Here is a 13,469-nt window from a genome sequence, read left to right as displayed (position 1 = left end):
TATGAGATTTCAGGAATTATATAGGCAGATAACCTCTTAATTTTGTACTTTTTTTGCTTCCTGGTGCTATTAATGTTCTGTATAATCATGTAATGAAGTACATTTTTAAAAGTCCGGTTTTCTGGAAAGCCTTCTGAGTCTTGGAGGGGCATGTTCCAATGCCATTGCCAGCTTGCTCTCTGGTAGAACAGGAGGTGGAACTACAGGTGTTTGCATAGAGTGGATGGAGGAGGGGAATGGGAAAGGAATGCGGCATGCCTGTTTCAAGGCTTAGGGAGATTAAAGAGAGCACTGTAACTGTAGTTACAGTAGTGCTTTTGACAGGATAATGTACAATTTTCTAAAAAACCCAGATTGTTCCCTAGGCAATCATCAGACTGAAAATCTGTGTTGCTGAAGTTACATTTTATATCCATTAGGACCGTTCGTTTGAATGGTAGATTGTAGTGTGCTTCTCTTATAATTGATTTGGGTTTTTTTAATGAGTTTCCTTTTTAAATTAAAAAAAACCAACTTCAGTGTCCAGCTAAGTATGAAAGACAAATTGCAGATTAATTTCTGCATTGACCGTAACCTGGTGACGATATTGGCCTGTCCAGTGTTATCTTTTTTTTTTGTTCTGCCTGTGGGAGTAGAACACTGCTCTTAGGCCCAGAAGAAAAACATTGATAATAATAATGGTAGTGAGCATGGCAACCATGGATTTTGTCGTTAAAATACGGTAAGGATTTTGTCTTTAGTCTTTTAATCAGCTAAACCTATCTGTTTAGGTCTTTTGGTTTTGTTTTTTGTCTCTACTTTTTCCTGAGGCTTGCAGTTCTGGAGTGGTCTCAATTGGAATTTCTAGCTTTCTATGAAGCGTGGTGTTTTCATCCATGATGTTTATGTTGAGTTCAGTGAGCTAATGTAATACTTGTGATAAACGTTGTTTCCTGTGGTGGCTGATTTTATCCAAGTTATTTAGACTTGAAATATATTTGGTGTCTGAGTCCTAAACTATCTTATTAATGTTACCTTCTTTTGTAGAGATACTGTACAGGCTCAGGATGCTAGAGAGCATTCTTTTTCATATTTTATAATGGGTTTGTTGGAAATGGCTGCTTTGTAAGCATTTTGGTGCTGTGCCATATGGGGGCTGACAGAGTAGAATGAATTTTCAGCCTGCTAAATTTTAACTTTGAACAAAACTTCATCCAATGATAAAATTGTGGCATCCTGACAGAATTTTTCAGGGGAACATTGAATGTTGGTGTCATTAAGCAGTGATGCTGCAGTGGTTTCTCATGTGAAGTTATAGTCAACTCTTCGTGTCTTAAGTAACTTAAATAGAACTTTAAAGTTCTAATTCTGTAGAACTTGTATATCCATCCTGCAGCCAGCTTGAATCTCAATGAAAACGTGTGCTTCACTGAAAACAGTACAATGAGAATGATGTTCTTGAGCTAGCATGGAATAAACGCACAATATATTCTTGCGCTTTTTTTTGTATAGCTCATGAGATGGATACAGTGAAATTGAGAGCAGTTTGATGTGATCTTAAACTTTTTACTGATCTACGGTTGGTCTGAAGTATATGAGCTTGGGGGAAAAAACCCAACTAGTAAATTATTGTCTTTGCTACTGGCTTAATACATAGTTCTCAGGCCGGCTGCAAGTTTGCACCTCAAGAACAGTTTTCCCTAGCCACTGAGGAAGAAGCCTATGAAGTGCTGAGGAGAGGAGGGGAATAGCTCTGCGGTCAGAGCTGTGGCATGTTTCTGGGTCTGATGACGAGGGGTTTTAATTTCCTCCAGTGCACAACTTTAGGGTTAGTTAAACAGCTTTCTATCACCATCTCGTGGCTAAATTTAGTAATTGCAGTCTGAGCGTAATTCAATTTTAGAAACCGTCAAAAGCTCCGTGTGTGTTTTGAAAGACTTGCTTGTGTGGTGTGAAACACTTCTTAGCTATTTCCGTACCCCAAGAAGATACTCTTGAGTCCTTTTGTGATAACACTAGATAGTGGGTAGGGAGAGAAAGAAAAACATTCCTACTTATGGTAGAAAATTGGTACTTTACATGTCTGAGATCATGGCTGTGTGCTGAAAACTGCTCTGTTTACTGTGAAAACTCAGTATGGAGCTCCCTTTGGTGATGGGGCTTTTTGTCCATCTCTGCCTCCCCGACACTGGGCCCATCTCAGTTGTTCCAGCTTCAGTTTTCCTTTTAGGTCTGTTATTGAGAGGGGACCTCTCTCTCCTTCTTTACCAGGTGTGGCCTTTGGCCTCACAGCCCTGCCCTTCTATGTTCTGTAATAGCGTCATGCTCAGGGTGCCACCGCACTCCTAGGCTGCTGCTGAAGAGGTTGTATGTAGCTCCTGAAACTGGAACATTTGCCTTGGGTTGCTTGACTCCATATGTGTAGCTTTGTTTTCATTTTGGCATAACATTTTTTTTGTACTCTATATTCTCAAGATGAGGTCTGATAGTAAGAAATCTGTTTTGTCCATTTTTCTACTAGATATCTGCATTTTTTTCTCATACTTCTATTTTTTTGTGCATTTAGTGCTCTATTCCCCTTGTTGTTATCTTCTTACTGTTCCATTCCTTGTTGTTTTACTTCCTTACCTGTATTTTGAAGGAGGAATACACTTGGATGATCTTTGGGGTAAGTCTAGCAGCAGTTTTAGATATTTATATTTTCTGATATACAGGTATTTTGCATTCTGGCTTGATCCAGAATCATTCAACACACTGATCCAAAGACTACATCAGGAAATCCCCTCACTCTTGCTGATTGAGAGCTTGGAGGGTGGACCTGGAGCAGAGTCGTCTCTACAAGCTGGGATTTTAAAGCTTTCACTGACAGTTGAACATAAGACTTGACAACCTCTGTACTTATGATTCCTAGGCCCCAGAACAAATACTTTTCCTGTTTCTCTTAAGAAGGTGTCTTTCAAAGATGCTATTCTAAAGACATGCTACTTGTGGTTTTTATTGTACTTAATGTTCCTCTTACATTTATGCTTTATTTAACTCATGTCCAGTGTCATTTGAGTACTTTTTTCTTTATTTTTTCTGTTTTCATCTTCGTGCATCTGTTTTTGATTGTTGCTTTCTTTTTGATTTCATCTTGTCTTTCAAGCGTTGCTCATGAGTCACAGGAGAACCTTTTTCTCAGATTCTCAACTGCTTATGGTGCTATTTGGATGCAGTCTGCTTGCTGAACTATGTGGATGATAGGGCTTCTTACATAGTGTGGTGTTTGTGATTTTTTTTTTTTAAGTCTACAGAGGTTGTTAAACTGTCATTTTACCTTGACATGAACTGAGACTAGACCACACAGCAGTAATTTTCTTCATTTATTCATATTACCATGGATATGTTGAAATGATACACGTCTAGATCCTGCTGTCGTAACGTTTTTGCCCACCTTACTTCTAGCCTTTGTTGGTAACGGAGTTTACAATTCTTGGATATTTTTTTTTTCTTTAAAAAAGGGGGAAAAGCACTTCATATGAGCTTGAAAATAATTTCTTCATGTTGGTAATGAGTACTTTCATTTTCTGGAAAGCTAGGCATTTTCAAACTCTTAGAAAACCCTTAGATACTGAGTCATTGCAAACAGGACCACTTGATCACTTGAAATCACTTGATACCCAAAAGGAATGGCATTAAGAACTTACGAAGCTCTAGGATCAAATCCTTCTCTTCAATGTGAAGTGAATGTATGTGTTCGAGGAGAGCAGCTTGCTTTTGCATCTGCTAGAGGATACTGTGGAATGTTGGATTTTGTGTGGGATGCCAAGGGTGTTTTGAGCATTGCATTGACTTATTTAGTATCTTTTGGAAGCAAAAACTCCCTTTGTAGGAGTTTTATTATATCCATGTGCTGGTTGCATGGTGCGTATGTGACTTGCTACGATATTCGTTGATCCAAAGCTCTAATTTTCTGGAAGTTATGCCTATGGAGAGAGTAACTCAGTCTTGGCTATTGACTGACCTCGAACCAGTTGTGTCATCCCCTCATGACACTGTAGGAACAGCAAACGTGTGTTTTCAGTTTGTGTCATGCTTTTTAGAAGTTAAAGCTACCTTGCATCTCTAGGGACCAGATTCTCTGTTAACAAGTGGCTGAAATATGCATCTTGAGTTCACCTTTTCCCTAACCTCATTTTTCTTCAGTAAAGGAGTATGTAAGTGCTGCTCCCACAGCCAAGAGGATGCAACTAAGTTTATTGACATTTGAGGAGAAACATAGCAGAGTTAGGGGAAGAGTGTTTGATTTCTAACTTCTGTGAATAAACTTTTTCTGTTTGTCAGTAGAAAGGAGCTCTGTGGTTTTGTTAGTGTATTTCTTTCAGAAAGGACTGCAATTTCAATTTTTGCTTAAAACCCCATAGCCTTTTTCTTGCAAATTGTCAATATTTTGCAAACTTAAGAGTTAAAACATGGTTTGGTAGGTTATTGTCTGAAATACCATATGTTGAATCTTCAAGCAAAACATGACATCCACCTGTAAGTGACTCTTACTGTTAGAGCTAGGTTTATCTTTAGCAGCTGCTTTGTTTTAGGTGGGCAGTGCTGCTAGCAGGAAGCTCTTTAGGAGTTATCTCCTGTGCACTTCTGATGGTCGCAGAAGAACTGTTCTCAGAAGCTTTCTTGTTAAGGAAACAGGTTAGGTGTTTTTCAAGACAACAGGGTTTTTTTGTAGTGATAATGAGGGCTATGGTATCAAGCAGCAGTCATGACTCAATCACAATTCTACTTACTATGTTGGAATGTTTCTCAGAGAGTAGAGGTTATGATAAACTACAAATGAGTGGTCGTTATGAACTGTAATGAGAGCTCTGAAGAATGATGCGGTTTGAAAGCCCATCTTGCTCAGCAGTGGAACAACTGGGGAGCACTTGGTTTGCAGTAGGGAAGAATTACCACAAGAGGGAGATGCTGGCTTGGATTTTTGACTTGGCAGCTCCATCTAGTGTTCACTTTTCCTGAAGTTTACAGTTATATTTACAGCTGAATTAAATATTCAGTGTTTCTCTGAGTAGTTTTCTTCTATGCTGTTAGTAGGCAGTGTTCTTTAGAAAGTAGAGATAAAGTGGAGCTTTTTTCTATAGATATTTTAGTTAACTATTTTTGCAAGGCAAGTAGAACACCTTCAGTATAAATGCTGTCACTTGTCACAGCCTGCATTAATTATGCTGTGAGATGGTAAGCATACATTTAAATTTTTTTAACTTGCATGAAAACTTCTGCAATCAGCCAGCTCAAATGTATATGCTGAAAGCTGATGAAACTGTATTAACGAATCATTTTTATCAAAGCCCGATTTATATTTATGCAAGTTTAAGTTGGTACAGTCTCTGTTGTAAAACAGATGCACTCACTGCTATGTTTTAAATTTGGGTTACGGGTCAGCGAGTCACAGTTTGATGGTGGGTGATATTAATTACTTTAACAAAGCTACTTTTGAGCTGTGTGTGTAAGGTAAGCGACCTTTATTGGAGTACACAAGTCTGAAAGACTTCTGGATTTGGCTTCTCTGTGGCAGAACTTGATGCTGCTGAGGGTGTTTTAGGCTTTTTTCATCTTAGAGCTCAGAGTATGTAATTTTTCTGATGTTAGTGACCACTCATAGGAAATTTTTTACTTTTACTAGAGGCCCATGGATGAATCTGAGTGGATTACATGTCTTCTCCATATGACATTCTGTATTTTCTCCAACTGTCTGATCTGCAGGGTAATAATTATTCTGATTAAGATACCGTATGACTTCTATGAAAATGGGCCGGTGCATATCTTTTGGTATTCTTGTTTCAGGTCACAGATACAAATCAGTGCAATAGTCTACTTGTGTTTTGTCTTGAAGATTATGATTTCAAACATAGAAGGCAAGACACTGACTTAAATACAGGTCCAGATTCACAAGCACAAAATGACAGCCTGCAGAAAAAAGTGCTCCTTACCAGGATGGGGTTGGTTGCTTAGCAATGAGCTATTTATCTGGAAGGGGACCCAGAAAAGTGATCAGGATGGTTTGGAAACATAGTTTGAGTAAAGGAGTTTTTAAAGTCAGCAGTGTTTAAGAATTTGGATGTAGAATTTGAAATGACCAGACTCTGCAGAAACTCTGTGGGGTTTTTGTTTTTTTTTTTTTTTTTTTCTTTGAGTTAAATTTGGCATGATTATTTAAGGCTTGCCTTCTCCTGCCTTTACTTTTAAGGTAGCCAACCTGCAGACTGTACCGCGAAGCATGTAAGTCAGTGAGACCTGATAAGCTGATAAATGTTGATGATCCTTTAGCAAACCCTGTGGTATTCAGATGTAGAGAAACATAGGGTTTGGCTGTCACATGGACACTTGATGAGTTGCTATGTGAAGTATTTTTCTCTTCCAGCCTCCGTTCATTGTAAGCATTGACTTAATTTGTCATATTGTAATACTATGTGCAGTCTTGATTATTTCAAGAAGATGTAAGTATCCAAATAAGTTACAGGCTGTATTGAAGATGTCATAAACAGAGTTAAAGCTTGATGTGAGACTGTGATCTTGGACAGGAACTGAGTCCAGAGTGAGATGAGCTAATAAAGGAGCACAGTAATGTAAATTGTGGAGCCATAAAACTAAGTTCATTACTTTGCATGGTTAGCTGTGCCCTCTTGTGAAAAATGCTCTTCAGATTGTCAGGATTTACTCGGGGTAGGTTGCAGGTATCTCTAACCTGTGTCTGTCTCTTTTCTGTAGCGCTGGCTTCTGTAGTAGGTGCTCAAGATCGTGTGATAAGTGAGCTGCCATATCACTACACATCTTCTCTCTAGACTATGACTGATTTCAGCCTTGTTAATAGTTCAAATTTCAGGTTGTCTTGGTAGTCAAGAAATTTGAGAAAGATTAATCAGCAATACGGATTTGTGTTTCATCTAAATACTATGAGCTGTGCAGCATGGAAAACCAAGCTGGTAGAATCAGCTAAAGCTAAAAAACAGCCAGAAATACACTTGTAATCAATTTATCTCTTCCATTTTGACTTGCAAATATTGTCTTTAGTTGGTCATTGATTGTTTAAAAATGATGTAATTCAGAATGGCACTACAGCTACAGCAGAACCCCGTTTTGCAGTTGATTTACTAAATTTGAAACACTAAGTGCTATTCCATGTTCCTTGTTTACTTCCAGGTGGGTTTTCAAGCAGCTGTATGACAAAGGACTGGTGTACAGAGGTGTTAAGGTCATGCCTTTTTCAACTGCGTGCAACACCCCACTGTCAAACTTTGAGTCCCATCAGAATTACAAGGTAAGTCAGTGTATATGCGTACGTTATATGTTGGAATCAGATTTCTCTGTTGTCTTCAGTTTGGATTGGGCAAATGTTAGTATTTTTTGCTTGGTGATGCATAAGTATATTATTACACTTCAAATTGATAGTAAAAATTTAGGTAAAGGGGTTAGTTTTTATTATATTTTGCTGTGTTTGTTTGGATCGCTTGATCTCAGCCTCTTCCCTGTTCTTCTTGGTTACTACTTACATATATATAAAGTATATACTTTGTTTTATTCTGGTAAATTACTCTCACTTCCCCTCTGGGCTCTCAAGATGAGTATTGCACTGCGTTGGGTTTTTATGGTAAATACTTAGGAGAGGTGCAGCTGTCCCCGTCTGTGCTGATCTGAAAAGAAGGTCCTTGGCAGAGTTGAAATCTCCTGTGAGGGGATTAATAAGAATTCTCAAAGACTGTGTTGGGTTGTAGTGCAATAGGATAATAGCTCTTCTAAGAATCATTAATTTAGATTGAGAAATTCCAGGAAATGTTTTGCCTAATATAATGCATGGTATACTATGTTTCATAAGATGTTACTCTAACAATGAGTGACTAGATATAGTAGGTGCAGCTTCTCATTTGCGGCAAACTTGTGTCCCAGTTTTTTCCAAATTTCGTGTTGGTTTGTGGACAGAGGTTTTGTATCCTTTCTAATCCTCATCCAGGCCTCCATATCCTTATATCATAAATCTTTCACTTACGTTGTTACAGCAGAGAGCTAGCACAAATTGTACATCTGGTCTTTCTTACATCTTGCCTAAAAAAGGCCAATTTGCTGGCCAAAAATAGTGTTTTTAAAACAAATGTTTAAATAGACTTGTAGTACAATGCAGTCCGCAGATACTAGAGCTTTCAATATTGCTGAGGGGTAATTGACCATACTGAAGAATAAAGGTTTTGTGATTTAAGAAAGTGAGACCTGCAAAGATATCTCAATATTTGTGATTGACAACTGAAATAATTACTTTGCTCGTACTTATTAACTGACATTTGATATAGGCTCAGATTAATGAGCTTTCTTTAGAACAAAGACTGTAGGTGGGTTTTTTTTGTGTATATGCGCCCCTTTTCCATAGAGCAAAGCTCTTTTCTTGAGTCTTAATTAAATATTTAGATGCTTTTTCTTACTCTAGAACCAGTACAGTGTGTGTGGGGGGGGGGGGGTGCTGCTCTGCCGCTTCATGCAAAAATTACTTTGTCTGCTAGAGGTGGTATTTTGAAGACTGAAATGTTGAGGGTCTTTAGCTGACGTGATTTTTTTGTTTTTTCTTGGCAAGACTAGTAATTTCTGGGTGTAAGGCAGCTGTTACCTTTCTTACTGTGGAAAGCAGGCTTTGGCTTCTGTTTATCGATCCTGTGAGAAATAGGACACAAATAATGAGAAATAGGACACAAGAAGCATGTTTAGAACCTGAGCTAGGTGTCTGATGTACACTCAAGTAAACGGTCAGCAGCTTGTATTATGTTTTAACTGAAGAAATGTTGTCTTCATACTAAAGCAGGCATCATTTTGTGAACAGACAAAATATTATACAATGCCATTACTTGGCAGCCTGTGGATGCTATTTTTTTATGGCTTGTCAGTTGTTTTTATCTACCTGGTCAACTTAGTGCTTCAGAAAATGAAGTGAATAGCCTACAGTGTTGTTTAACAATTGGTAGAGACAGAACTGTAGTGATAGCTTGATCTTTGCTTGGTATTGAGCGAGAGTTATGTAATATTTATGTTTTACTGTTGACTGCACCAGATGTTCACAGAAAATTCCCTCTGGAGCAGCCCTTAGCTCAGACCTAAATAGCTGCCTGTCCCATGATGCTGTTAACTGTCCCATGATGCTGGACGGAAACCAAAGTGCCTTGCACTAGAAATTATGGGGGGTAAGGACCTATTCATGTGTTTAGGGTCTGTGTGCGTGGCACCCATTTTTGTTTGGCATTTAAAATTAATAGTGAAAATGTCACATTTGCAAGGTTAGAATTGCTTTTTCAATCTGCTTTTTCTAATATGTGAAATGCGAAGTGACTGAATAGGATTGTACATGTCTGAAAGAAAAAACTTTGACTCATTTGGAGGCCAGGTTTTATAGAGTAGCTGACAAAGGTCTCCTTCCCTGAGATTTTTTTACTCTTAAATATTGATGTACTCTTGTTTTTAAGTACCCCAAAGTTTTTTTTTCCTTGTTAATAACAGCTTCTTAATAAGAGATTGCATCATCTTAAGTGATGGCTATTCTTCCTACTCCCAGACTCTAGAGGAAAAGGTGGGCGAAGACTTTGTTTAGCAGCATTTGAAAAATTGCTGGTTTTCTTGACTGTTGAGATTGATTATAAGCTTTTAAAATGGGATTATAAGAGGTACTTGAGGGAACTGGCACTTGGCTCTCTTTGGCAATTAACTGCCAAAACACCAAAATCTCACTGCTAATCCGAACCTTTAACCCTGTGGCTGTGTCGGACTGACAGTTTGCACTGGTCGATGGAGGAACATTGTGACTGGTGTTCTCTTCAAGCTTTTTTATGCTGCCACTTCACCTTCTACCGCTACAGCGGTGAACTAGGCAAGTTGCAAGATAGGTTTTGGTTGATGGCAGTAATAGTTACTACTTCTTAGATTTGTATTTTCTCGCTAATACATGCAGTAAACCTTTTTTCCCACCCTCCCCCTTTGACTTTATCTTGTTTTTAAGGACGTTCAAGACCCTTCAGTGATTGTGAGCTTCCCGCTGGATGAAGATGCAAGTGTTTCTCTTGTTGCTTGGACCACTACTCCTTGGACCTTGCCTAGTAATTTGGCCCTTTGCGTTAATCCAGAATTGCAATATGTAAAATTGAGAGGCAAGTGTTAACTGAAGGTGACATATAATGAACGCTTCTTTCTTCACAGTGCCTGTGAATATGTACTTATATTTTGTACGATAGACTGTTTTATGCTAAATTTATAGCACTTTGCTGGGGTTGGATCAGTGTTATTTTGAAGGATGAGATTTACTTCCTATGTAGTTGATGATTTCCAACTGCTGTGCTCTTTTCATTTTACGTGCATTGTGAGGACTGTTCCCTAAAAAAATATTGATAGCTAAAATAAAGAGCAAGAGTAAATGTTTTATCTGCCTTCTTAAAGTCACACTATATTTGAGAGACAGAGAAGTGTGACTGTGTGTCCCCAGCTTTTTCTCCTCCCTCCTTTCTTGGGGCTCAGACTCATGAACAAGTTACTGCTATATGTCAGCTAAGTTGCAGTAACTGAACGTCTCTGTACACTTAACCCATGACAGACCCAAGATGTCACATGCTAGTCTTAACTTGACTGAAGTGTGTTTTTTAGCACAAATGTAAGGCAAGGTATATACTGTGGTTTCCCATGTAAGAGTACCTTTGACCAAGTGCCTTGGCTTGCTCATGGACCAGTTGGTTGTGCCTGACTAAACAAGTTGTACTGTAAGGTAATCTCTTTCATGAGAGCACTCAAAATCTCTGGAACTGTATGCAACAGACGATGTAGGGTGCATAAACAATACAGACCATTGCTTTTCTCATTACTGCTTCAAGTAGTTTTCCAGGGTTTGTATTCCATTTTCTTTCAGTTGGCAATGGAGTATGTTATGATGTAAATTCCTTTCCTATGTGAAAAGGAAGACGTTTTATTCTTGAAATGCAGTCATCTTTAATTATATCTTGAGTTACAGAACTCCCTTTTTTAAAATTTAAATAAAAAAGTAAGTAGGAATTTGGATAAAAGTACTCCTTGCATTGTTGTTTTCAGGTTCTCCCAAACTGCTCTCCTTTTCTGACTTTTCAGTGTACGTAAAAATAAAAAAAGGTGGGGGGAAGAGATAGTCAAGTTAATGATGGCATTTAGTTTGGAGTAAAAAAAATGCCAAAGGTATAATTTCTAGTTCTGACATAACCACATGAATCTAATGTGTGCCAAAGGTGATGTTAAATATGAAAAGTTGCGGAGGTCTTTGCAGTGACCTCCAAGTGTTTGGGTTTTCTTTTTTTAATAGAGAACTGAATACACTTTGGTTTTCAAAGGCTTTAACATAAATTGGGTCATCTCAAAAAGAGTTATTGAATACTTTCAGAAATAACACCTACAACTGCCTGAGATGCCAAGTTGTTGGATTTGGATGTCTTTGGTCTACAGTCTGCTGGTGGGGTAGTGACCCTGACTAAGTTGGCAGGGTAGTAGTCTGAATAAAATTTGTCAAAGTTAAGAGATCAGGGTTATTTGGGGGTAGAAAATGGGTTTCCTTCATAACATTTCATTTATTTGTATCTATTGCCTTTAAAAAGAAACACAAGCGTAAAATGGATTGGAATAGTAAATCTCAGAAAGGCAGTATAAAGTGCAATCATTACCCCTAATGTCAACTTAATAATACTGATTTTATGTAGTAATTGTCCATCTTCCAATTGTTTCCCTCTGTTTCAGTTGCATATATTGAAACTTTTCAATTGCTTTTCTTTGGCACAATGGTAATAGACAAGGTAGGGTATTTCTGCCTCTTGAACAAAAAAAAAAAAAAATTGGTGGACTGGGTTTCATTTTGTGGTTTCTATTTAAACTTAACTTTTGAAAGGTGTTCATTAAGTGGCTGTATGGAGAAGTAGCTGAAAACTAGTGGTCGATCAGCAGGATTACTCTGGGCAGTTTTATAGCTGATCTGATACCATCTTGCATAAATGGAAAGGTTTCATAATGGTGCAAATGAGGGTATTAAATTGAGATTTATGTAACTTTGTTTTATTTTATATTCTAGATAATGCCACAGGAAAGATTTACATTTTGATGGAATCCAGGCTGATAGCACTGTACAAATCTGACAGTGAATATGAGATACTTGACAGGCAAGTACATAAATTATTACACACTTGTTAACTTCCAGTGTTTTTATAGATCACAAGTTAAATGTTTCAAGAAGTTGGATTTTGCAGTTATGTAAAGATGGGTTTCCCTGCTTGTGTGTATATCTTGCAAAAATCTATAGAAGAGATTGACATTTACTAGAACGAATTGGTCTTGTACATGAAGATACAAATAGAATAAAAGTTTCATTGGATCGTTGTATTGTGGTGGGGAAGAAAAAGTTCCTTAGTCCTTCCTTTTCCTGTGTGTTTTCTTAGAAAGACATTACTTTAATTAAAGTCTCAAAAAAACCCGGGAGATTGACCAAATGCTGAATGCTTTTTAAATGTTATGTAAATATTTAAAGGGAAAAGAGCAAAACCATTGTCTTTAGCAAGCAAATACTGCTTCTGTAGGATGGTCTACTGAAGTTATGTAGTTAGTGGCAGTTCATGCTTTCTAAAGACAGCTTATTCTTTTTGGTTCAGTGGAGAAATATGAATTATTTAACAAGTCAGACTGGATAGGGGATGCAGGTAGTAAATTCTGTAGCTCTCTTAAACAAAATATGTAGCTTGGCTTCTCTTAAATCTTTTGTATAAAACATCAACCTGTTAAAGAGGGAAAATACAAGAAATATTTATTTGCTCACTTTATTCAGTCCTGTGCAGTGGGTAAACAAACAAACAAAACCAACACACAAACAAAAAAAACCCAACAAAACCCCACACAACACAAAACCACAATATAACAAAAAAAAGGAAAGACTAGAAAATTTTTGGAGAATAACAGCTCTTCTTCACTGGCATCAGTTATTTTTATTTTAACCAAGCAGTTGAAAGCTTTACAAGAAAAAAACATTTTAAAAAAGTGGGATACATCTTATTTCAGCTAAGCAATTACATATAGTCATTGAATTAGGGGAATATAGAGCTGGACTGTTTGCTTATAGAATCATTTAGGTTGGAAAAGACCCTTAAGATCATCAAGTCCAACCGTAAACCTAACCCTGCCCAGTCCACCACTAAACCATGTCCCTAAGCGCCTCATCCACACGTCTTAAATACCTCTGCAGATGGTGACTCAACCGCCTCCCTGGGCAGCTTGTTCCAATGTCTGACAACCCTTTCGGTGGAGAAATTTTTCCTAATATCCAGCCTAAAGCTCCCCTGGTGCAACTTGAGGCCATTTCCTCTTGTCCTATCACTTGTCACTAGGGAGAAGAGACCAACACCCACCTCTCTGCAACCTCTTTTCAGGTAGTTGTAGAGAGGGATAAGGTCTCCCCTCAGCCTCCTCTTCTCCAGGCTAAACAA

The 13,469-nt window shown here is 37.9% G+C and overlaps 1 protein-coding gene across 1 annotated transcript in view; it reads left to right on the top strand.

Moving 5' to 3' along the window:
* The window catches only part of IARS1 (isoleucyl-tRNA synthetase 1), a 105,534-nt gene that overhangs the window by 7,958 nt on the left and 84,107 nt on the right, over positions 1-13,469 (top strand). The window contains exons 6-8 of the mRNA XM_059823571.1: positions 7,162-7,279; positions 9,992-10,139; positions 12,068-12,155. Coding sequence (XP_059679554.1) covers positions 7,162-7,279; positions 9,992-10,139; positions 12,068-12,155 — 354 coding nt within the window. The remainder of the gene's footprint in view (positions 1-7,161; positions 7,280-9,991; positions 10,140-12,067; positions 12,156-13,469) is intronic.

Source organism: Gavia stellata, chromosome 12 (genome assembly GCF_030936135.1).
Source record: "Gavia stellata isolate bGavSte3 chromosome 12, bGavSte3.hap2, whole genome shotgun sequence".
Lineage (NCBI taxonomy): Eukaryota > Metazoa > Chordata > Aves > Gaviiformes > Gaviidae > Gavia > Gavia stellata.
Note: the sequence above shows the minus strand (reverse complement) of the source record. Positions and strands in the feature narration are given on the sequence as shown.